This window comes from Giraffa tippelskirchi, chromosome 6 (assembly GCF_054371585.1).
Source record: "Giraffa tippelskirchi isolate mGirTip1 chromosome 6, T2T-mGirTip1v1.2.pri, whole genome shotgun sequence".
NCBI classification, from domain to species: domain Eukaryota; kingdom Metazoa; phylum Chordata; class Mammalia; order Artiodactyla; family Giraffidae; genus Giraffa; species Giraffa tippelskirchi.
Window position 1 is genome coordinate 127,200,590 of NC_137280.1, and position 23,447 is coordinate 127,224,036.

General features: G+C 41.6%; 1 protein-coding gene and 1 long non-coding RNA gene across 52 annotated transcripts in view; one reads left to right on the plus strand and one right to left on the minus strand.

Moving 5' to 3' along the window:
- LOC145511450 (uncharacterized) overlaps nt 1-10,533 on the minus strand; it is a 56,084-nt gene extending 45,551 nt beyond the window's left edge. The window contains exon 1 of one of the 2 annotated variants that reach the window (XR_014057866.1): nt 9,952-10,462. This is a non-coding gene — a long non-coding RNA (uncharacterized LOC145511450). Of the gene's footprint in view, nt 1-9,951 lie in introns of both variants that reach the window. The other variant, XR_014057867.1, reaches the window with a different exon arrangement.
- ARHGAP26 (Rho GTPase activating protein 26) overlaps nt 1-23,447 on the plus strand; it is a 556,769-nt gene that overhangs the window by 460,503 nt on the left and 72,819 nt on the right. For all 50 annotated transcript variants that reach the window (XM_081504651.1, XM_081504686.1, XM_081504653.1 and 47 more), the window contains one exon: nt 9,748-9,886. In XM_081504651.1, the coding sequence (XP_081360777.1) occupies nt 9,748-9,886 (139 nt within the window). The remainder of the gene's footprint in view (nt 1-9,747; nt 9,887-23,447) is intronic.

Below are 23,447 nucleotides of genomic sequence, written 5' to 3' on the forward strand. Positions count from 1 at the left end.
CATCATCGTCTCACCTTGAGAACTTACCTGTTTCTTGTTCGTGAGAGCGTTCATGATGTGTTTCTCACAGACATGGTTTGGTCAAATTAAGTTCACTAACTATATACCTTGTTGTGATGCTCCAGAAACTTTGTTGTTCACCTCCTGCACAACCCTGGGTAGGGGAGCAATGTTTGGAACAATTTGTACAAATAGATATCCCACAGTAAGTGAAGGCAGAGAGAAAAAAGCCAGAAGATACAGATTATGCATGGGTGTTCATGATACTTGTTCTTTTTCCATGCTGATAATACATACTGATTTATTAATGTACATAGTCTAGCACTAATAAGAATAATGATATTAATAGCTAACTTTTACTTACAGCTTATTGTCCACAAGACATTGTGGTAAGCAGCCTTATATTTAGCATATCATTTACCTTCCATAGCAACATTATAAGGCCAATATTGTTAGCTCTCTTTTATAAATTTTGAACCTGAAGCTTGTTAGGAGAGGAACTAAGGTTGAACTTAGGACTCCTTTCACAACCCAAGCTACTAAAATCTATTCTTGTTAATCTCTAATGATGGCATTTATTGAGCATCTACTGTTAACCAAAGATAAATGAGACAAGCTCTTTTTTTCCATGGCTTTCTTGTTTTCTCAGGATATAACTTACCATAATACAGTTTGCTAAGTGACATTCAATAAAATGAATAAATTATATGGTACCACTGAGGAGAAATAATTTCATTCTGCTTGTACTGGCCTCTGACAGATAAATAGAGGTTTTCTAGGCAGAACAACAGTGGAGACAGTGGGGACAGCCTTCCAGAAGAACAATAATCAACATTAATCAACTCGTATGTATTACAATAACATGGTTGTGAAAGAATCTTGGGTTGTATGTTAGCAGGTGGTCGGAGATGACGCCAGACAGTTGGATTGAGCCCCTCTGTCAGGGGTCTTGAAAGCTATGGGGAAAAGGTTGACATTTGCTCCAGAAAAATGGGAGCTCTCAGGGATTCCAAGTATAGGGCTGAAATGATTGTATCAGCACTTGGGAAAGACATCCCTAAAGCAGAACTAGATTGTACTTTGGTTGCTGATATCAAAATCAGTTGTTAGATAAATAACAAAACCATAGAGTTGACCATACTGTTGTAAACTTGGGGCTATATATTTTAAAAGTCTTACTCAGAGACTGTAACTTTTAACCTATAGCCTTTACTTATTATAGGCTAGGGTAGGATCCTAATGGCTTTTATTTGAGTTGTCTTGCCAGACTTCCTAAAGGGAAATACTAGCTCATGGCATCATTTCCCATCAACAACTCTATACCCTGTAATCAGTTTGGTTTATATGAAAGCTAAAGAACAGACTTGAGAGTCTGGCTCTTTTTGTGGTCAGATTTCAGAGGTGAAAGTTCAGAGGGCAAAGACTTTGGCTGTTTCCACGCTTGTTTAAGGTAATAATTATTTTAAGTTAAACAGCTCATACCTTGTCACCCTGAGCCTTAAGACATCAATTAGGCCCATACTTGGGGTTATAGTGGAAGTTACCAGTATTTATATGCATCTAGTTAAGATTTCAAAATACTGAATGCTGTCATTGTCCAAGATACCTGAAAGCCCAGAAATTCTGCAATTTCTTACAAAGTTTTTTCCATTTCTCTTTTTAAAGGTTACCTTGCCAGTGACTTTGAAAAAGTTAAATGTCTAGAAAGAACAACCCTGTCAAGAAACAAACTGCCACCTTTTTAGAGTTTTGGTTAGACGTGAAATCTCAGGTTATGTGTATGCCTTCGTCTTCCTGTTACTTTCCGACACATATTTAGTAGGATGGGACTGGCTTGTTCTTGAACAGTCCATGGTGTTTCTTTTGGCCATAACACTCAAAAGGGTTCCTGCACGTGAAGCTGGACGTGGGTGTGCACAGGTGCCCAGGCACCTTGTGCTTTTATCAGTACTGCCCCTTTTAATGCCTATTGATGTTTTACAAAGTAAGTTACTGTGATTCTTTTTCCAGTCCATCAATTGGCTTTGGAAGTGGTAGAAGAGTTGAGCTTTGAGTTGTTAATTCCCAGAAGTGCCCAAAGATCAGTGCCCCTTTTTCATACCTGTTAACTTTTAATCTTATAGTCAAGGGAAAGAGTGAGCAAATATGGATGGCCTCACTTAACACCTAGTGTAAGCAGCAAATCCTAAACAACCTTGCATTACCATTAAAATGATAATGTTTCTTTCAAGATTGTCTTGATTTGAGCCACCAAACTGCCTTGATCTGCTTTTAACAAAATATTGGTGGCATTGAAATCTACTGCATTCATTGTTGGGGTTTGTACACAAAATGTAGATCAATTAATAGAATGGAATTGATTTGAATAGTTTCTGTCAACTGACAAGTGTTGGGCAGTTGTATTTCATTTCCTTGCTATTTCAAGTGGCTGTTGATATGCAGAATTGATGATGATGATGAAGAAGAAGAATACCTGGACACTTTATTCCATGGAGATAATCCCTCTCACTATGGCCTCCTTGGGAAGCTAATCTTATGTCTCATGGCTGTGGCTTTTTTCATTTGCTTATTAATTTTGTTGTTGTTGTTGTTACCTTTCCTTACATTGGTCCCCGAGGACATTCTTTCTGCACGTATGCTCAGTCATGTCCGATTCTTTGCGACCCAATGGCCTGTCACCTGCCAGGTTCCTCTGTCCATGGGATTTCCCAAGCAAGAACACTGAAGTGGGTTGCCATTCCTACTCCAGGGGATATTCCTGACCCAGGGATCAAGCCTGCATCTCTTGTGTCTTCTGCACTGGCAGGTGGATTCTTTACCACTGCACCACCTTCTCTTTGGTTCTATCCAATTAGGTCTAGAAATAAGCTGGAATTACTTATATGCTGGGCCAGAATGGTTCTGTCACAGACCGTTTTTCTATTTGTTGTGTCTAATGCCATGCAAACTGTTCTTCCTTAGTTTCATAGGTTGTGGATCTGAACATGTGTATTCCCTGCACCACCCCGCCAGTAAAGCCCCAGAAAAACGAAGCATATTTGAATTGTGAAGCTTCTTTAATGGTTCCCAAGTAACGATGGAGCTTTGTTATGCTACACTCTATTCCTCCTTGTCAGCAAAGATAATAGGAAATAGAAACATTTTGGAGATAAGGAAAATCACAGCCTCCCATGGGTTACCCAGGCCAGCTACATATATGGCCAGTTACTACATGGAATTGGTTCCTTTTGAGGGACTTTTAATAAAACTCCACAAACTACTTTCCAAATTATTGTTCTCTGGGCCAAAATGCTGAAATCAACAGGACATTGGACTTCCAACTGTCCTTAAAAAACCTCTCTGTGCCTGTAGCCTCTGAATTTGGCTTCTTAACTATTATATTAAATGAGCCCTGCTAAGACTTGCCTGGCTTTCCAGCAGAAAAGCACTGGGTTTATGGCTTGCTGTACCCTAAGCAATCCTGCTCTACAGCCTGTTTTTAGAAAGAGTGGGCAGTGTGTAAGCCGGTATCTGTAGGCCTAGTCCTCCACCTCCAAAGCAGACACTCTTCAGATTAAATAAGCCCATAACTTGTTATTTTTTATTACTCGAAACCCTGATGCACCGTGTCTCAGGAAAGTGCTTAGTCTCCTCTCTCTAGAAGCCTTTCTCTTTTGCCTTGTAATCCCAGGCCTCTGTCATTGATTTGTTGTCTCAACTACTTTTTAGTTACAGGCCAGGAACTCTTCATCATTACCTAATTTTCCTCCCATAAAAATCACAGCACATCATAAAGAGTACACCACACACAATATGGGGAGGCTTCTAATCCTTGTAAATTGCAGAAGCATGTTACAGATGGAATCAGAAAAGGTATACAAATGTATATGTGACGTGGCTAAGTATAAATCCCACAAGTGTCAGTGGTCTCCAGTGTCGAGATGGGCCCAAGGGAGGGGCAGGGGGCAGCAGTGAAATTTGAATTTTGTAGACAACAAGGGGGAAAGAACAGCAAATTCTAACATTGTTGTAAGCATTTGAGATCGATGTTTTGCAAAGAATAGTAGTTAAATTTGCACTTATAAATTAAATCCTCTGCAGATAATTCAATGTTGAGTCTCCAGTTATTTTCCTTCTTATATTTTTTTATTGGATGCAATCATGGCTTTTGGGCACTGAGTGTCAAACTCTGTTAGGTGCTTCTGTCCTCACCTCAGTCCCAGGAGTTTTTATAGATGCAGCAGCTGAAGGTCAGAGTTATATAACTTGTTCAAAGTCACAGAGCTAGTGAGTGACTAAAATCAAATCCATCAGACTCCAGAACTCCATCTTTGCATTTTGTCCTTTGTCTCTCAAATTAATAACAGACATAAAGGCCACAGGTGACTAAGACCCAGACAGTCCAGTTAAGCTGTCTTAAGTCCTAGTCCAACTGTACTCATCCATGTGACCTTGAACAAATCAGTTCGTCTCAATGAGTCTCACCTATAAGATGACAATGCTTAACTTAACATCTTCTGTCGTGTCCAACTCTTTGCGACCCCATGGACTGTAGCCCGCCCGGCTCCTCTGTCCATGGGATTTTCCAGGCAAGAATACTGGAGTAGGTTGCCATGCCCTCCTTCAGGGGATCTTTCTGGCCCAGGTACTGAACCCACATCTCTGTGTCTCCTGCATTGGCAGGTGGGTTCTTTACCACTAGCGCCACCTGGGAAGCCCCAAGAATAATGGTAAATCCTGAGAGAAAGTGAAAGCGCTAGCTGCTCAGTTGTGTCCAACTCTCTGCCACCCCACAGACTATAGCTCACCAGGCTCCTCCATCCATGGAATTCTCCAGGCAAGAATACTGAAGTGGGTAGCCCTTCCCTTCTACGGGGTATCTTCCCTACCCAGGGATTGAACCCTGGTCTCCTGCATTACAGGCAGATTCTTTACTATCTGAGCCACCAGGGAAGCCCAAGTCCTGAGATAATCCATGTGAATAACCGTATGATAAGCACTCAACAAACTTTGGATATTTTTATTGTCATTTACACTAACTCTACCTCCTGCCCACTCTTTATCAAGTTCTGTGCTCAGCATTTAATATGCATTAACTTTTCAGTATCTCTGCAGAATAGGTATTAGATTCCCATTTACACAAGGGAAACAGCTCAGAGGGGTTAAGGCTTTTGCCCAAGTTGAACCCAAGTCTGTATAGCTCCAATGCCTATTTGCTTTCTCCCCATAAAATGATGGTAAATTCCTTTCCTATATATTTATTTTTTGGATTATGTTTAGGTTTATTTTTTAAATTAACTTTTATTGGAGTCTAGTTGATTTACATTGTTGTGTTAGTTTCTGCTATAAAGCAAAATGAATCAGTTATGCATATATCCACCCTTTTTTAGATTCTTTTCCCATATAGGTCATTAGAGAGTATTGAGTAACATTCCCTGTGCTATACAGTAGGTTCTTATTAGTTATCTATTTTCTGTATAGTAGTATGCATATGCATATGTCAGTCCCAGTCTCCCCATTCATCCCTACCCCACATCCCCATTGGTAACCATAGTTTATTTTATATATCTGTGACTCTGTTTCTGTTTTGTAAATAAGTTCATTTGTATAATACCACTTTTTTAGATTCCACGTATAAGTTGCATCCGTGACATGGCAATGATGCCACTCTCTGTGTTGGTGATGTTAGTCCTGCCCACTGAGCAGCCAGACCAGGACTTAGCCCAGCTCTTTGTGACTGCAGAGGCCAAGCTACCCCTGACCATTCTGCCACACAGCTGAAGGGGAAACAGTAGCTTGGTATTTACAGGTCTGCTCACTCCACTTGTAGGACTCTTGAAATTAGGGACACTTGGGAGAGTTATTTAGAATCATATTTTTATTTTATGGTCTTCTCCCTGGTAGCTTCCAGAAGGCTTAGAGCCTTCCTAATAACTTTTATTTCTAAGGCATTCCTAAGTCAGAATTCATTTGTAAATTTTAACAGAATTAATGGGACACTTGGAGAAGGCAATGGCACCCCACTCCAGTACTCTTGCCTGGAAAATCCCATGGACGGAGGAGCCTGGTAGGCTGCCGTCTATGGGGTCGCACAGAGTCGGACACGACTGAAGCGACTTAGCAGCAGCAGCAATGGGACACTTGGGGTGTAGAATAAACCTTGCCCCCACCCCACCCCGCTTTTGTGTTAATTTGGAAAGGCTCTGTGAGATGAGTAGATTGTTCAGCTACCTGGTAGAGCTCCATAAGTCCATTGCTTGGAGATTACGTGAGCTCATACTTCCATTGTTTGGCAGAGATGTTGGTACACTGATTCTGCTCATCAGAATGAAGGAAACTGCACAGGGTTCTCTTGAAGTCATCCCTTCCAAACAAATTAGGATTGGAATAACAGCAAAATTGTGAATCATTCGAATTCTTATTAGAATTCCAGCTCACTTTTAGCACACAGGCATCTCTTGGCCTGGCTGAGAAGTTGGCTCAACAGTGAGCAGCCTTTAAACAACTTATATATATTCAAGCTTCAGAGTTAAAGGAACAACAGTAGTTTGGGGAATGATTGCCCAGACTCCTTAGTGAAAGTTTGTATCTTCTGTTCTGAATTGGTCTGATTTGCAGAAGTGCCCTTGTGCCTCGAAAAAAACATATGTAATAATAATGATGATAGTCATTTCTGGCACTCCACATTTCACAGCAGACCCACTTGCACACGTGTCCATTTGATCCTGAAATTAGCCCTGTCCGAGTTCTTCAAAAGCCTGGGCCTGGCTTACACTGAGGCCCAGAGAGCTAGACTTCAGGACTATAGCTCTGGCCCATGGAGAAAATCTCCGTCTTCTAGAACTGATTCTAGTATGCTCCAATAGCTTTCCTTTTAGAGAGAACAGCCAATAAGCAGAATGTAATTCCCATGTCTCCTATTTATCAGTGTATAAACACAGTTTTGAAAGCAATTTTCCACTCCTCTGTTTAAATCCATAGTTCTTCTTCACGACTCACTCTTCTTTGTTTCTCTAGCATCTAGTACAGTTTTTAGGAAAGAGGAAATGCTCACTTTTCTGGTGACAGTTGAAATGAAACTGCTGCATATGCATTATTGTTTTTCTTACTGTGGTTGTGCAAGGATCTCATTCTCAGTAGCTCATTAGGAAAAGAAAGACAAAATTTGGAAGCCAGACATAGGAGGTGGGGGCCTATCACTTAGTCTGAATTCATCTTCAGATATTTTTTGTTTGAAATTGCGGAACATGCTGTACTTAAGGCCAGAGGCAGAAGGGTGTTAAGAGACATCATTATTTGTTGAAATCTGTACTTGTGGGTTTGGGCACCGGCTTCAGTAGTGTAGGTTGGCTGGAGAAGATGAGCTGAATGCTGAGAACTGCTGTGGAGGTGGGAAGGGGAGTTGTTGGAAACTGCAGGTCTAGGGTTCCATCCAAGCCCCTCTCCTACTGGGCCATGTGGTTCAGGAAATCTCTCCTTGTGGAATGGTCATCCTGCTTGGCTACACTGAGTTGACCTAGCACAGTGACTGGCAGGTGCAAACACTCATATATAAGAGCAAGTGCCAGTATTTTTGGTGCACAGGGTGTCACCTAGCAGCAGCCCTGGCTGGATTGTTGGGGCGCAGAACGAAGTGGGAGAGAGCTTCTTAGGTCTGTGCTTAGGTCTTAGCACTGTGGTCCTTGAGCTCAGCAACAACCATAGTTTCTCTTTTCTTTCCTCGAAGTTCCTCAGAAGGAGCCTGGTGATGTGTAGCACTGGTACTTATTTTTGGGGTTAAAGCTCCTCTGGAAGCTAGGGGGTTTTTGTTGTTTTTGCTTTAAGTTCCCTTCTCTCCTTACATCCTTGCCCCAAATGAACTCAGCTTTGTAGTGATTCAGTTTATTTTGCTGAAAATTCAGTCCCTTGGGGAAAATATGATAATACTGTTTTCAGACAGCTGTGTTTGAAAAGGAGACCGACTGAACCAGCTGGCTGGCATCATTGGAACCCAAAGACCTGCCAACTCATGGAGAGCAGCTGTTTTGGCTGAAATTCTTATCATTCTTATAACTTTGCTTCCTATATCTCAGCTTCTGAGTTCTGCTTTTTAATGCACGCACAAAGGAGAGAAAACCGTGGGAAAGATTCTCATGTATCTAGGGCCACCCCTAGATGAGGGGCATGGGGGTGCCACCACTTTCCTCTCATCACTTGTGATTATTGGGAAACAGAAGATCCAGAAGACTCCAGAGTATGAGAAGATAATGAATGGGTCAATAAATGTTGATATCTTAATACAGTGGGTATATTATGTAGCCAAGAAGAATAAGGTTTGAAGATTTTTTAATGAAGGGGGAAATGTTACAATACAATGTTAGAAGAAACATATAGGATACAAAACTGTAAAAAGAATATGATTCCAATTATTGGGAAGTGTATTTTAACATTAAATGAGATAACTCATACAAAGCACTTGAGGTGGTGCCTGACGTGGTCGATAATTAGTAAATCATAGCTGCTAGATGCAGACTCTCTAAACCACAGGATATGTGTTGGCCTCAAGCACTGCTGTACTCAGAGTGCTGGTAGAAAGGAGATGGTCAAAAGATCTTTCCAGGCTGAATGAATTAGTGTTATTGTTATTATAGGCACTTAAAAAGGAATCTAGAAAATCTAGGGACACAGGTTTTCTATGTTATCATCTGTAATTGTATTTGTAATTATGGCAGTTTAACCTCTCTACCTCAGTCCTTCATTATAAATGGTGAGAACAAAACCTGATGCTCAGGGTCACTCAGAACTGAGTGAGCTACATGGGAAACACATGCAGCGACTGGTCCTTAGGGAGCTGACGTTGCAGGGTGGTGACTGTAATCGTGGTGCACACCATGTAAGTGGTAGCTATTATAATAATTCTGTCATACTTGGATCTGTAGGAAAAAAGACAAGCATTGTCATGAATTTTATCTGTCATTTTCTTCTCACTTTTTTTTTTTACCATGGACCTATTTTGTTTTGTTTTTTTTTTTTGCAATGAAAGCTTAAAACAAAAAAGCTCATGTGAAAATAAAATTCAAATGCTAACAGTGGTTATCTCTAAATAGTGGAATTGGGAGAGTTTTTCTGTTTTCTTCTTGAAACTTTTTCACATTTTCCAAACAGTTTGTAGTATGTATGTTACTTCTGTCATCAAGAGATGGGGGAAAGAGCCTTTTTTACTTCAGCTCAAAGATAACACAAAGCTGCTGAAGTAGAAAAGATGGTCCAGCTAAAGATGACTGAGGACAAGAAAATGATGCCCTGTTCTGGGCTTCTTTGGGGGATGTCATTTAAATGCATGTTTCACATTCTCAGAAAATTGTGAAGCAGTTGTTAAGAACTGGAAAATAGACCCATGGGCAATGAAGAGCAGGAAAGTGATTTTGATTAATCAGTTCTGGATAAAGGTGATCAAAAAAATTTTAAGTCCTTTTCACAGACACTGGCTACTTTCCATTTGCCATGGAGAGAACAACAGAAAGAAGATCCATGGAAATGATAACAGAAGGAGTAGGAAGTGGAAGTGGATGGTTCCTGACCCTTGGGGTGTACTTCCAAAGGAGACTGTTTCCTGCCAATTCCTAGAGATGCTTACAATAGAGTCCTGAGCAGATGCTGGTGGTCTTTTTCAATCTTTTTCTTGCTGATTCTAGGACCCCACTAGACTTTTTAATCATGCAGGTCCGGACTTGTGCTTTCTTCCAGGTTCACATTAGTGTGTAACCTTTTTATGAAACTATTTTGCAGATATTTAACACCGTGCCAGACACGCCCCTTACCAATGCCCAACTGCACCTGTCTCGGAAGAAGAGCAGTGACTCCAAACCCCCGTCCTGCAGTGAGAGGCCCTTGACGCTCTTCCACACCGTGCAGTCAACAGAGAAACGTGAGTCATTGCCTAGGGTGCCCTAGGGACACCTCGGCTGCCTTCCTGCTGCCCAGAGAACTTACCTCTACTTCTGTGTGTGAGCTGCTGCCTTTTGTGTCCTTGAGGACGGTGTATTGACCATCATGCCCTCCCAGGTTCTGTGGCTGAGTAACCTCGACAGGACAGGAAGCAGGGGTGCTGAGGATGAAAGGCAAGGAGCTGCACTGTCCAGGATCCACTTTCCAGATCTCCTGTGGGCAGATAGCTGAGCCTCTTTTCCTTCAGTTACACAATCAAAGCTTAGCTCAGGCGCCGCTTCTTCAGCCCCTCTTTTGTTATTGGCTCCGCTAGAACCAGTTTCCCTTCCTTTTCTCAGGTTGTAATTCTGTGCTTATTAGCACAAGTCACACGCACCACTGAAATGGGGCTTTCTCTGTTCGGGGACCTTATTTGGCTTGCTTGTCCTTCCGCTCCACTTCTCCCAGGCCTAGCGCACAGTAGATACTTACTAAGTGTGTGGAATTAATTAATAGATTAATAAGAGAGCACTACCCTCCTTGCTCCAAGTAGCAGAGGGTTCTCACCATGACTGTATCAAATCTTGTTTTCACTTCTGGATTTCTGAGTACTTTGCAACGATCGGGTTACTGGCCTCTCAGATCTCCAGTGCGGTTTCTCTTCAGTTCCTGTAATGAGGGAGTCCAGTGGTGGGGGAGGGGGGTTGAGGGCCCCAGCACTGCCCATGGGCAGGCAGACCTGGGCTCCTGTACCAGTGACAGCACTTGGGCAAGACTCCTACTTTCTCTCAGCTTCAGTTTACTCATGTGTACAGTAGGGTTAATAGGACCTAACTCAGAGGAAAGTGATGGAGATTCAGCAAACTTATGCAGTTAAGCAGCTAGCACAGGACGTGGCAAGGGTGATCGGCTGAAAGCTGCTGCTATTATCATTAGTTACTGTTTAATCACATGCAGGAACCAAGGAGGATAAAAACGTGACCTTGTCTGTAAGGAGCTCAGGACTGAGTAGAGGAAGTAGACAAGTGAATAGGTAACAGTAAGTCGGCAGATAACTGCTCTCACAGAGATGTGTGTATTTGGGGAGGCAGGAGAACATGGTGGTTGAAAGTGCTCATGGGCACAGCTGCCTGGGTGAGAGCCCTCCTCGACAGCTCCCTGGCTGTGTGTCGTGGGCCCGTTCTCTACTATCGCAGGGCCTCAGACTCCTCTTCTGCAAGACAGAGATAATGGTTTTCTACCTCACAGGTTTGTTGTGAGGATTAAAGCACTTCAGATGGTGCTCCATAAATGCTGGGGGTGTGAAAGTGCTATGATTATTATAAAATTATTATATATTTTTATTTAATATGTAGTCTGTATGTTTTTTTGTATATTTATACAAATATGATATGTCTGTTATGTATTATGTGATAATAACAATATTCTCTATGAGTTACAGTAAAATCAAAAATCAGAAAAAATGATCCTCTTGGCTTTGAGGAGGGAAGACATTCCATATCTGGATTGGCATCTTTCTCTTTGTTACAGAAAATGTTTTCTATCCCTTTGTCTTCCAGAAGTAACGACCTTCCTATCATTATTCCTGAGAACAAATCTTCCCCACCTTGGAGGATCACTGCTTCTAAAGAGATTGCTGTATCCCATAATGTGGCCACACTTGGTGCATCCACTTGGGTTGTTTCAGATACCTTGCTTTTATGAGTAAAGCCACTGTATCATCCTTGTAGCTGAATCTGTTTATATTCATGATTATTTCCTTAAGATAAATTCCTGGAAGAATCCCTGGGTCAGCAGATAGGCACAGTTTCAGGGCTTTGACCCCATACTGCAATTGGCTTCCCTTCAAACAGTAGCCTGTGTTCCCCGTAAGTATCTGGCTCGGGTCATTCTCACTGTGCTCTGCACCAGAGAATACTTGCAACAGGCCTGACATCACCCTCATCTGCCACGAACACAGCATCTGGCTGTGGGGTGAGAAGCTTCTCATGTTTCCAGGACAGCCACGGTCACCTAAGGTTTCGTGCTAAGCAGTGTACGTTTGCAGCTCAGGACAGATCAGATGATATTGATCAATTCCTCTAAGCTTGAAAAAGTGCCAAGTTGATGCTTAGATGGAAACAGAGGCAGCTATGGATCAGGTCTTAAAGCATATTCTAAGAGCATGTAAGAAAGAAGGTGGCAATTAGGAGAAAATCAATTAGATCTCTTCTTAAGATTAATTCTGTCACGTGAGGCGGTGGGTGAAAGTTAAGGATATGTGAAGGCAGACGTGCCTAAGCTGCAGATCAAGCTGCCCCTGTCTGAACCCGGTGGACAGGAGGATGCGAGGTGGGAAGACAGTGAACCAGTAGATCTTCCCTGGGAGCAGGAGGAAACCCTCCCTGGAGACAGGGCTGAATGCTCATGTGTGAGGATAATTGTGGGATGCTCAGCTTTCCTCCTTTCCTTGGGAGAAACATTGTCGTTGAAAAGTATATAGGGGTGTAGGTATAATATGCTTTTTAAAGTTTGTTTTTGGAACCCCCAGTTCCCCAGGAAATTAGAACAATACTCAGGCTGGCCTGGAAAGCACCGTAGGAGCAGCGGGTGAGGAAGACTGGCCAGGAGCGGAGAGGTGCTTTCAGCGCTCACTCCTAGTTGCAGTGCAGCTGCTCACCGTCACATGAGCAGGTGACAGGGTACTATTGCCACACACCAAACCCTCCCCTTTGTCTGATCTATGGACAAAGATGGAAGATTTTATCAAAGCACATCGCTGAGTTTACTCTTTGGGATCAAAGTACTAGTGAAGACTCTGCAGGTAATCTGTGGAAAAAAATCTTACATTTCCATACAGTGATGTTTTTCAGTTTAAGACCTCTATCCATGCCTAGCTCAGTACTTCCCAAACTTGCATCATTTAAATAAGCCTTCATCTACTCTTTGGGCCACAACTGTATAACTTTTCCATTGTTGTTTGTTTGATACATTTCTTTAAATCAGTTTTTAAGAACCTCACTTCTTTACATTGCCTCATCCTAGTCAATAAAATTTCTAAAATATCAGTTTTGTTATCTTATTGTATTACTCTCTAATATACATGAAAACATTCAGTTCAGTTCAGTCACTCAGTTGTGTCCAACTCTTTGCGACTCCATGGACCGCAGCACACCAGGCTTCCTTGTCCATCACCAACTCCCGGAGTTTACTCAAAACTCATGTCCATTGAATCAGTGATGCCATCCAACCATCTCATCCTCTGTCGTCTCCTTCTCCCCCCACCTTCAATCTTTCCCAGCATCAGGGTCTTTTCCAGTGAGTCAATTCTTGACATCAGGTGGCCAAAGTATTGGAGTTTCGGCTTCAGCGTTAGTCCTTCCAATGAATATTCAGGACTGATTTCCTTTAGAATGGACTGGTTGGATCTCCTTGCTGTCCAAGGGACTCTCAAAAGTCTTCTCCAATGCCACAGTTCGAAAGCCTCCATCCTTCAGTGCTCAACTTTCTTTATGGTCCAGCTCTCACAGCCATGCATGACTACTGGAAAAACCATAGCTTTGACTAGATGGCCCTTTGTTGGCAAAGTAATGCCTCTGCTTTTTAATATGCTAGCTAGGTTGGTCATAACTTTTCTTCCAAGGAGCAAGCATCTTTTAATTTCATGGCTGCAGTCACCATCTGCAGAGATTTTGGAGCCCCCAAAAATAAAGTCTCTCACTGTTTCCATTGTTTCCCCATCTATTTGCCAGGAAGTGATGGGACCAGATGCCATGATCTTAGTTTTCTGAATGTTGAGTTTTAAGGCACTTTTTTCACTCTCCTCTTTCACTTTCATCAAGAGGCTCTTTAGTTCTTCTTTGCTTTCCACCATAAAGGTGGTGTCTTCTGCATATCTGAGGTTATTGATAATTCTTCCCGCAATCTTGATTCCAGCTTGCGCTTCATCCAGCCCAGCATTTCTCATGATGTATTCTGCATATAAGTTAAATAAGCAGGTTGACAATATACAGCCTTGACATACTCCTTTCCATATTTTGAACCAGTCTGTTAAATACATGGATTTTTAAATGTTAAATATTAAAACATAAGTAACTGTTAAACTAAAGAATGTTCACCCACATCAAACCTTAGAATTGTCATATGTCCCAACTGTGAAACATGTACCACAGTTTGGAGTCCACAGATCTTGCTCTAAATTTTTAACTCAGATCCTTCCTCTTAACATACACAAACTCAAGATTCTTTTGTCCAGTCGACTGGAATCAGGTTCAGATGTTGCCTGTTGGGTGTTTATATCATTGTGGACGCTCACCAATCATCTGTCAATTTCATGTTGAAAACTTTGGGTTCATTGTGACACCTCTCCAGGTTTTACATGACCTTACCTTTCTTCAGAAAGGTAACCTTTCTTGTTACAGGGATGACATCTATGAGGACACACAAACACACTCCTACACGATATCTCCATGTACCTCCCTTGTACCTTCAAATTTCATATGATATTGCCAGAACTTCATTTCTCTTATGTCTGTGTGCCTGCTCTTGTTTGAGTTATGTTTTTTCTCAATCTCACTGGCACACTTGCCAGTTTCCTGTGGTTGTGAGTCAGCCTTCTCTTTAGCCTCCAATTGACATGCTTGATGAGCCCAAAATTCACAGTAGGATTCTTTCCATTGGCACGTTTTCCCTCACCTTACTTCAGTGTCCCCAGACTGTGCAGAAGTTGGAGCCCACTTTTTTCTCTTAGATGTGAATCTGTGCCAACACTCGGGTCTCAGATTGTCATGGAAGTATCTGACCTGTTGACTTTCACAGATGCGTGTCTTATTTTCCAGAAGGAGGGTTTCCTTCTGTGAGGGTAGCCCAGTTGTGTGTCTAGGCACCTCTGTAAGACTCCTCTGCTTTAATCTGAGAGTAGTACTAGAGTCTTCTCCAGGTGGCTTTTTCCTTTTCCTAGTGTTACTTCATCTCATCCTTATAATTGGTCATCACCCCGTGAGGTAGGTTCTCATCATCCACGTTTTACAAACAAGTAAACTGGGGCTCTAGGGGATCAGCAGTCACCCAACTGGTGAATGGTAGAGGAGGAATTTGGACCCAGGCCATGTCCCTTCCCCATACCATGTTGTCTCCAGAAGGGTGCCTCTCTCACTTCTTGAGCCACAGAAGTGAAAACCTTTCTAGACAGAGTTAAAGAAGCAAGAAAAACTATCTGTCCAGTGCCCAGCGCTGCCACGGAGGCAGCTGGACCATTTTGAATGGGTTCCTCACTATGCGTGGTGGCAGGCAGCAGCCACACCACAGCCACCCCCCTCCTCACCCCCCATCTCCCGGCAACTTTGCAGTGAGCTGTGTGCATTCAGCAGTCGCTTAATATGCTGGGCCAAGGCAGTCACTCTTGTTTGTGATCACCTCAGAGCAGATGAAAGGAGGTTTTTCATCTGTGCTGCCAGATGAATGGTAGCAAAGGAGATTACTGTTTAATCTCCACGTTTCCATGCAGATACATCATACAGCAGAGACTAGACTGATGTGTCTAGGTGAAAGGTACTGACATACAAGCTGTACTTTTTTCAGACAACTGTAGAAGGTAGAGCCAGAGGATTAGAGGGAACCAAGCACACAGGTCTTGTACTTTTTAAGATTTCTTCCAAGAGATTGCAAGGTGACATTTATCATTTTGTCCCAGCTTTTTAGTACCTACAAAGACATGCCTCTTTTTATTGCACTTCACTTTATTATGCTTCAAAGATACTGTGTTTCCACAAATTAAAGGTCTGTGGCAACCCCATGGTGTCAGATAATGATTAGCACTCTTTAGCAATAAAGTTTTTTTTAAATTAAGGTATGTACATTGTTGTTTCAGACATAGTGTTATTATATACTTAATAGACAACAATGTAATATGAACATAACTTTTATATGCACTGGGAAACCAAAATATTCATGTGACTTGCTTTGTTGTGATATTGGCTTGATTGCAGTGGTCTGGAACCACAGCCACAGCGTCTCCAAAGTATAGCTGTCCCAGGTCCTCAAATACGTTTCTTGGAAGTGTGGTTCTTCAACTTGGATATACATTAAGATCATGTGAGGAGCTTGTTGAAAATACAGATGCCTGGTCTCCTCCCTAGTAAATTTTGAATCAGGTATGGCTGGAGCTCAGGCCTCTGTCATTTTAAAAGTGTCCTGGTGATGCTAATGCCAGCAAGGATTACAGAAGCACTGGCTTGAGGAAGGGACAGATGGTCAAGATTGCCTGTCTTCTGTCATTAGCAGAGTATCTCTTAGATTTTCTTTCAGGGTTTGGGGCAGCCTGGTGGTGGTTGAAAGCAGGGGCTCTGCAGTTGCCACACTTTTCTTCAAGGCCATCTCTATCTGCTACCAGCTCTGCAACCTGGAGTTCATTACTTTTCATTTATGAACCTCCATTTGCTCATCTGTAAAATTGATCACTAATAATAGCTTCCTTGGAGGGTAATTGCCATGATTAAGTGAGCCAGTGCATGTAACATACGTGACAGCAGGCCTAGAACATAGTAAGCACCTAATAAATGTTAGCTCCGCTTATGATGATTACTGTCAGGAATCCTACTTTATGTCTGACTAAGAAAATATCCCCTCTCTGGAGCCTGCAGGTTCCGAAGGAGAGGCCCATACGTGAGAGTGATGCAGAGCCACCCTGGCCCAGTGCTGGAGTGCCAGTGCACCAGCAGCCAGGGATGGGCTGTGCAGCCTTGGTGGGTCTGGGAATGGATTCTTGGGCTTTGTTTTATATGGATCTTATTAAATAGCTGCTGAGATTATAGCTCTGATTAATTCTCTTAGTTCAGTTAATTCATCCTGGACCCTCTCCCAGACAGGCTCAGGGAGAGGTTGAGAATTCAGCTCATGTACTTCACACGTGTGTCTCCCTTGCTGAAAAATAACTGGGACTCTGTACCATTTAGAGGTTTACGTAATGCCTCTCTCGGAGTTGTCGAACCTGCAGCATGTGTCTTTTCTCAGGTAGCCTCTGCAGATCCTGGGCTCTCTGGACGCACCTGTTTGTTTTGGCAGACAGCATGTTTATCCACAGGAATTCCTCTTGTCACACAGACTGCAAGGTGTAATGTGGCTCTTGTCTTAATTGTGTGTGGTTACCATGTGTGACTGAGACCTGCATAGTTGATGTGGCCCTTAGAAAGTGATGCCGTGGAAAGCTAATGGCAGGAAAAAAATTAAAAAGAACATATTCCAGGCTGCCATCTCTGGCAGTATCACTATATGAGCAAAACAGGTATCACAGCATTAGGCATTATGTTATCCTATGTTGTTAAAAGAAAAAAAAAAATTTTTTTATATAAGTACCTATTTCTACGTATAGAAAAACAACTCGACTTTTATGCACCAGAATATATCTGGAGTATTTGTATGCCGTTCTGTACTGTTAAACTAGAGAGAAATGCATATTTATTATGTATTAATTAATTTTTAAGTAATTAAAAACACTCTAATCATACATTTCATTTACTATCTCAACCCATTTTGCAATGAGTTATGGTATAAAAATAAGTAACTGTATCAGTTTCTTCTTTTCCCATAAGTAGTGGGAAAGAAGAAACTGTATTGTCAGCAATGCATCAGCAGTCTGTGTGTGGGCTTTCTCAGTTATCAGGGAACCATAGATTAGAGGGAGTGTCCCTCCTCAAAAGTAAGTTCTCAGGGAGGAAGAAGGCTATGTTCTGAGTAGCAAAGTGTCTCTTTAACTCTGAACATTCAAGTCCCTGTTCAGCCGTTAATTAGAGGCACATTCCTAAAATGTGGTTTTTGAAATGTTGTTTCAGGAACAGGCTTCCCTGTTGTCCCTTGGCATCTCATTCCTATGAATCTCTTCGATCTGGGACCAGCCACAATGACTTCCCCATTCTCTCATGAAACCCATTTTCACTGGCATTCTTTCCATTTGCAAAGCAGAGGGTTATTATGGGCACCATGGGGAGAGTATGTCAGCCAGTCTGAAGGAGACCAAGATCCGTGGTGGTTTTGCTGAAGACAACTTGCCAGAAGTTGTGATCGCATGTCCTGTGTCTGTGGTCCAAGCAACATTGACATTTTTTACTTGCCACCTCCCTGTTTAGTCCAACATTGAACTATGTTTTAAGATTATTTTTTAAAACATTGTCCAAACTGTTTTCATGTGCTCAAACATGTTGCCCAAACTGTTTTCTAAGATTATTTTTATCACAGGGACTGAGAGTGGGTCAGCAAGCTTGTAATCAGATCAGCTCAGATTTTAGTGGGGCTTGGCATGCCACCCTTATCAGGAGTAAAAGCTACAGGGGAGAAAAATTGCTTCAGAAAGTCTTGATTCCAAGCTTCCTGTGTACTTGGGTGTTTCCCAGAGATGGGAAACTCCAAAATTGCTGTGCACTCATCATTTTTTATTGCAAAATTCATTAAGCTGCCTTGCTATTATCATCCTATCTTGTCAAGATGATACATTACAGGCTTCATTGCAAAACTTTAACAAGTGGAAGAAAGTATACCTCTCACTCCAACACAGCCCAGGAAAGCCTCTGGGCGTTTGCTTCTGCCTTAGTATTTTTGGTGTAACACCCTGGGTCTTTGCAGAACCTCCATCTGGTGACTCCCTTTTCTCCCTGTTTGATCATGTGCAGAGACAGTTCCCTCCTTTTGGCTCTGTGAGGTGTCATGAGCTGCTGTTATAGATCAGTCATCTTACCTCTTCTTTTTGACAGCTAGTCCAAGACCTCGTGGAAAGTTAAAATACCAGCCTGTATGATGACATACTGTTGTGCATAGTGGGAAAGCTCCCTTAAAGTGTTTTCGGAGGTCTGTGTTTCCTGTTTGCCCTTCAGCTCTGAGTATTCAGTGGGCCAGACGTGTTCAGGCCTGCCAAGCCAGGCGAATTTGGCTGGGCTCTGCGTGTGTGTTCCTTGTCTCACTTCTGGGTTCTGTGATCAGCAAAGACCCTGCCTCTTGTATGTGGTGCGCTTGTCATCAGAGCGAGCGGGAGTCACTTGATAAATATGGAATGTGAAGGAGCTTAGCTCCAAAATTTCCATGGCAACCTTCAAAAGAAGTACAATATCACCAAAATTATTCTGTGGCTTGCTGTTTTTAGTTGCAGTGATTTGGTTGCATACTCATGTTTTTCCACTCCTGATTTGTACAGAAAACAGAGACTCTGCCCACTGTAACCAGTATTTTGGTTTCAAGGACATTAGTGGTCCCTGCCTGAAGCACCTGAAAAATTAAGTCACACAAAACTGCCTCCTTGTGTGCCAGCAGAACACATCCTGGTAGTTAGGATTGCCTTATTTATGTTTATTATTTATGCCATGACCATTGTAGAGCCTTAATCTCTACTGTGCATGACCTGGGCACCAGGAGTGTATGAACTAACCTTGACCTCACTGGCCATTGTCATGGCTGCTTGATGTAGTCTGTGTGGCCAGACATGGCCCTGCCCTTGAGTAGCATGCATTTTTAAGGCACAGATCCACATCCAGTTTGTCACTCCTCAGGGAACACATGTTTATGAAAGCATCCAACACGTTACCTGTGCACATTTGCAATTGTTTGAGCTTTTATTTTACCATTTCTTTGTCTCTGGGCTCTTTCCTGTGAGTAATAAGAAAAGAGATTCTTGTTGACAAATAAGCAAGCGTTCTCACTGCCTTCAACCAGTTCAGGAAAATTCCTGCATTGTGGGGATTCTTTCTGTTTTGGTCATTTGATCTTGTTGATTTGACTCATAGCTGGTTGCTGTTTTCCTTTTTTTAGTCCACTAGGCTGTAATTTTTTTTTTCAGCAATATAATTGCCATCAGTCCTTCTTATACCTTCTGATGTGGATGCCAGAGCTCATTTGACTCATCAGTGACTCAAAAAACTCCAGCTCTGATATTTGAATGATTTGGTTAATTTTTTTTTTAATCTTTTAGGCTGCTTGTTCTCATGTTTTTCTGTCAGAAGCAAGTGTCCATTTGCCCGCTTGGCAGAAGTGCTCCTGTTTTGAGTGACATGACTGAATCATTTGCTCTTTTTTTTCTTAATTCATTGCAACTGCAAATTAGAATTTGTTGTGGTATAGTTTTCCTTAACCACTAAACATTTGATTTGCCGTTGATTTTACTCCCCACTCAGTCTCTGCAATAATCACCTTCCTACTCATCCTCAGGAAGGATTGTCAGCATTTCAGCTTAGACGTCTGTCCTCTTAGAAGCTCTCTGTCTTATTATGTGAGGTCTCCTGTCAAAGAAAATTGTAGTGTTCCTGTAGTCAGAGAGTGCCAGGTTTTCAGGTCTTCATATCATGTGACCCATGGGGGATGTCAGTAAAGAGTCTGCCTCTTGGGATGCATATCTGTCTATCTTGGCTGCAAAACTGTGAAATATTATGATTAGGTTTTTGACATTTTCTTCTTGGACAAAGAATCCCTTTCCCTGATTTTTTGCTTTTGTTGTTGTTTTATTATAGGTCCACCACATGTGACAGTCCTAGATACCTAAATATAAGTCAAAATATAATCTCAAAAAGAATGTATTGTTTTAAGAAAGAATTCTATGTCCTCCAGCAAGCTCAGTTAGGGGATAGCCACCTGTTTTATTCTATTAACTGCTAGTCCAAGGAAGGTTGAGTCCTCGTTATCTATCTATAGCCTCGTTCTCTGATGGATTTATGGGAGTTTAGGATTAACATACAGTACTATACATAAAATAGATCAACAAAGACCTACTATATAGTACAGGGAACTCTACTCAGTACTCTGTAATAACCTATATGGGAAAAGAATCTGAAAAAAAGAATAGATACATGTATAACTGAATCACTTTGTCATACACCTGAAACTAACAATGTTGTAAATCAGCTATACTCCAAAATAAAATTTTTAGAAAATAAAAAAAATTTCAAAAACCAAAATTATCATTGTTCCACATGCTGCAGCCTTCCTCATTAGCTCATGGGAGAGACCCAGTCTATAATACTGTAGTGGGAGTTAGGTTCTTAAAACTTTTACCTAAATCCATTTTTTAGAAACAAATCTTTTTTATGAGCTTTAGGATTCTGATAAAATATTTTATAAAGCAAAGCATCTTTCTGTGACTTTTTTCAGTTGTGATTTCAAAATGTTGTCTGTCCCGTGCCTAATCTTAGGTTGCTTATAGTCTACTGAGAAAGGTAGACATATGAACCAATCAGTACTCTAATATGCATCTAATTAAAATACCAATGAATTAGTGTCAGAGTCTGCTGTCTGAGGGCTGGGTTCAGTACTCAGGAGGAGCTCAATAAATATTCATTGAATAAGTGAAAATTAAAAAATGTTTCATTTCAGATACTTTGTTTTCTGATGTAAGACAGGAAAAAAATGTCCTGATAATATTTTTAAAAAGCTAATATTCTTTTAGCAAGGCATTATTTTAATTCATAGAATTATACCCCTCTCATGGACAAGTAAATATAATCACAGAGAAATATGAGCTATAGTTATTCTCTTTTATTTCCTATGAATTCAGATAATTATGTCCTACATACTTAGCCTCAAACCAGAGTTAATAAAACTCTTCATCTCTCCTCTCATGAGACAGAAACACACATCCTTTGAGCCCCAAAGAAGTGTCATCCTTATTCCCCGTGGAGTAGAGGTAGTCTTGGGCTCCTCATACTGTTTCAGGAGTCTTGATGCGAGGATTTTGTGCAAAGGAAAATTTTACTTACTTATGAACTGATTCATACTGATAAATGGCATATCCATTCTCTCAATGATCCCCTAATTATGTAATTTTGGAGTTGTTTTTCTTCCTGGTAGCAAGCTCCCATTTGCAGGCCCTATTAGTCCTCCCACATCTTGGCTCGATGTAACTCTTGATTTCTCTTTCTTTGCTGTTTCTCTTTGGAACGCAAGCTTTTGAAATATGAATTGTTCTAAACTTCAGGAATCAACATAATAATCTATTTTTTTCAAAATCTAATTAGAGTTCAAGGATATCCCATAAGCTTCATGGGTTTTTTTGACTCAGAATTCTTAGAGGCTTCAACATGGCCTTGAGAATTTGCCAAGATGCTAGGTATTATTGGTGTGTATGTGTGTGTGTGTATGTTTATGTATTTGTGTACCTAATGTGAATATTACTCTAACATCATTTCATAAGCTTATTTTTATATACATGAGTAGTGCAAAGAAAGAGCATTTTTTATCATAACACCCCCCACCCCCTGCCCATTTTGCCTAAAGAGACCTGAGTTCAAATGTTGACCTCTAAACTACCATGTAAGTGAGCCTAGTCTTTCTTCTTAGGAATATGGTATACCTCTGGTTCATTTCAGAAAGATCCAGTGAGGATTAACCCAGATATGATACTTCTTGATACATGAATTGATTGCCCAAAACATCAGTTGATTCCAATATGGCATATCTGTAAGGAATGTGGAAGAAGAAAGACATTCCATGTCTCTGATGTTTTGCTCCTACAGTAGTGCCCATGCCATTTGTCTAAATCATCTAAAATGCTTTCTTCAGCACATGGTTCCAAGTTTTTAAAGATGGGAAGAAACAGAAAGTTCTTTTCTTTGAGCAATGTTCCGAAGTTTACAAAACACATTCTTGCATATGATCCCACTTGATCCTCATGACAGCTCCTCAAGCTGTGCAAGGCATTTCTCATGCTCCCCATTGTATAGCTGCATTAACCAAGAAACAGAGAGCCAAGGAATAGTGCCTGACTCTACATACCCAGTCAGGAGTGTGGTCTTAAAGGGATCTCAGGGTTTCTCCCCTCTGACTTGGTAGTATTCTCCAAGCACTAATATGACTGCTTGGAACATAGACTCAGATTTGTATATGTAGACTACTCTGTCGTCCTTACAGATCTATTGGTCAGAAAACTAACTGGAAGCTCAGCATCAAATACTTGGAGCTAGAGGCAACCCAGAAGGGTCTGGCTGGGGAGTGATTGGGGGGTTAGATTGTAGAGCCATAAGGAAGTGGATGGCCTAAGAGTAAATACTTTATGGTGCGGTACCATAGGGTCAGAGGTAGGACATGACAGTAAGACAGTGTTAGGGGCAGGAGTTTTAGAATAAAGGGTGAATGTCACAGAAGCCAAAAGGATATGATTGACTGCAAGGGGGCTTTGAAGGTTCTCTCTGTTCTGACCAGCTGCCAGTCCAAAGAAGACACAACTTATGGTATGGTGGTTGAGCCACTCTTAGGAAAAGGCTGGTCTTGTGAAAGAGGAGCTATTCCCTGTCAAGCGGAGGAATGAGTTTTGCTCTAAAGTTTCACATTACCTATTACTCTCAGGTTCTTCCTTTCCCACTTGTAATTCTTATTTTTTTAAAAAAAATTTCATTTATTTATTTATTTTTGGCTGTGCTGGGTCTTTGTCTGGGTCTTTGCTGCTATTTGTGGGCTTTCTCTAGTTGCAGCGATCCAGGGCTGCTCTCTAGTTGTGGTGTGCAGGCTTCTCATTGTGGTGGCTTCTCTTGTTGGAAAACACGGGCTCTAGGCACACTGGCTTCAGTGGTTGCAGCATGTGGGCTCAGTAGTTGCAGCTCACGGGCTCTAGAGCA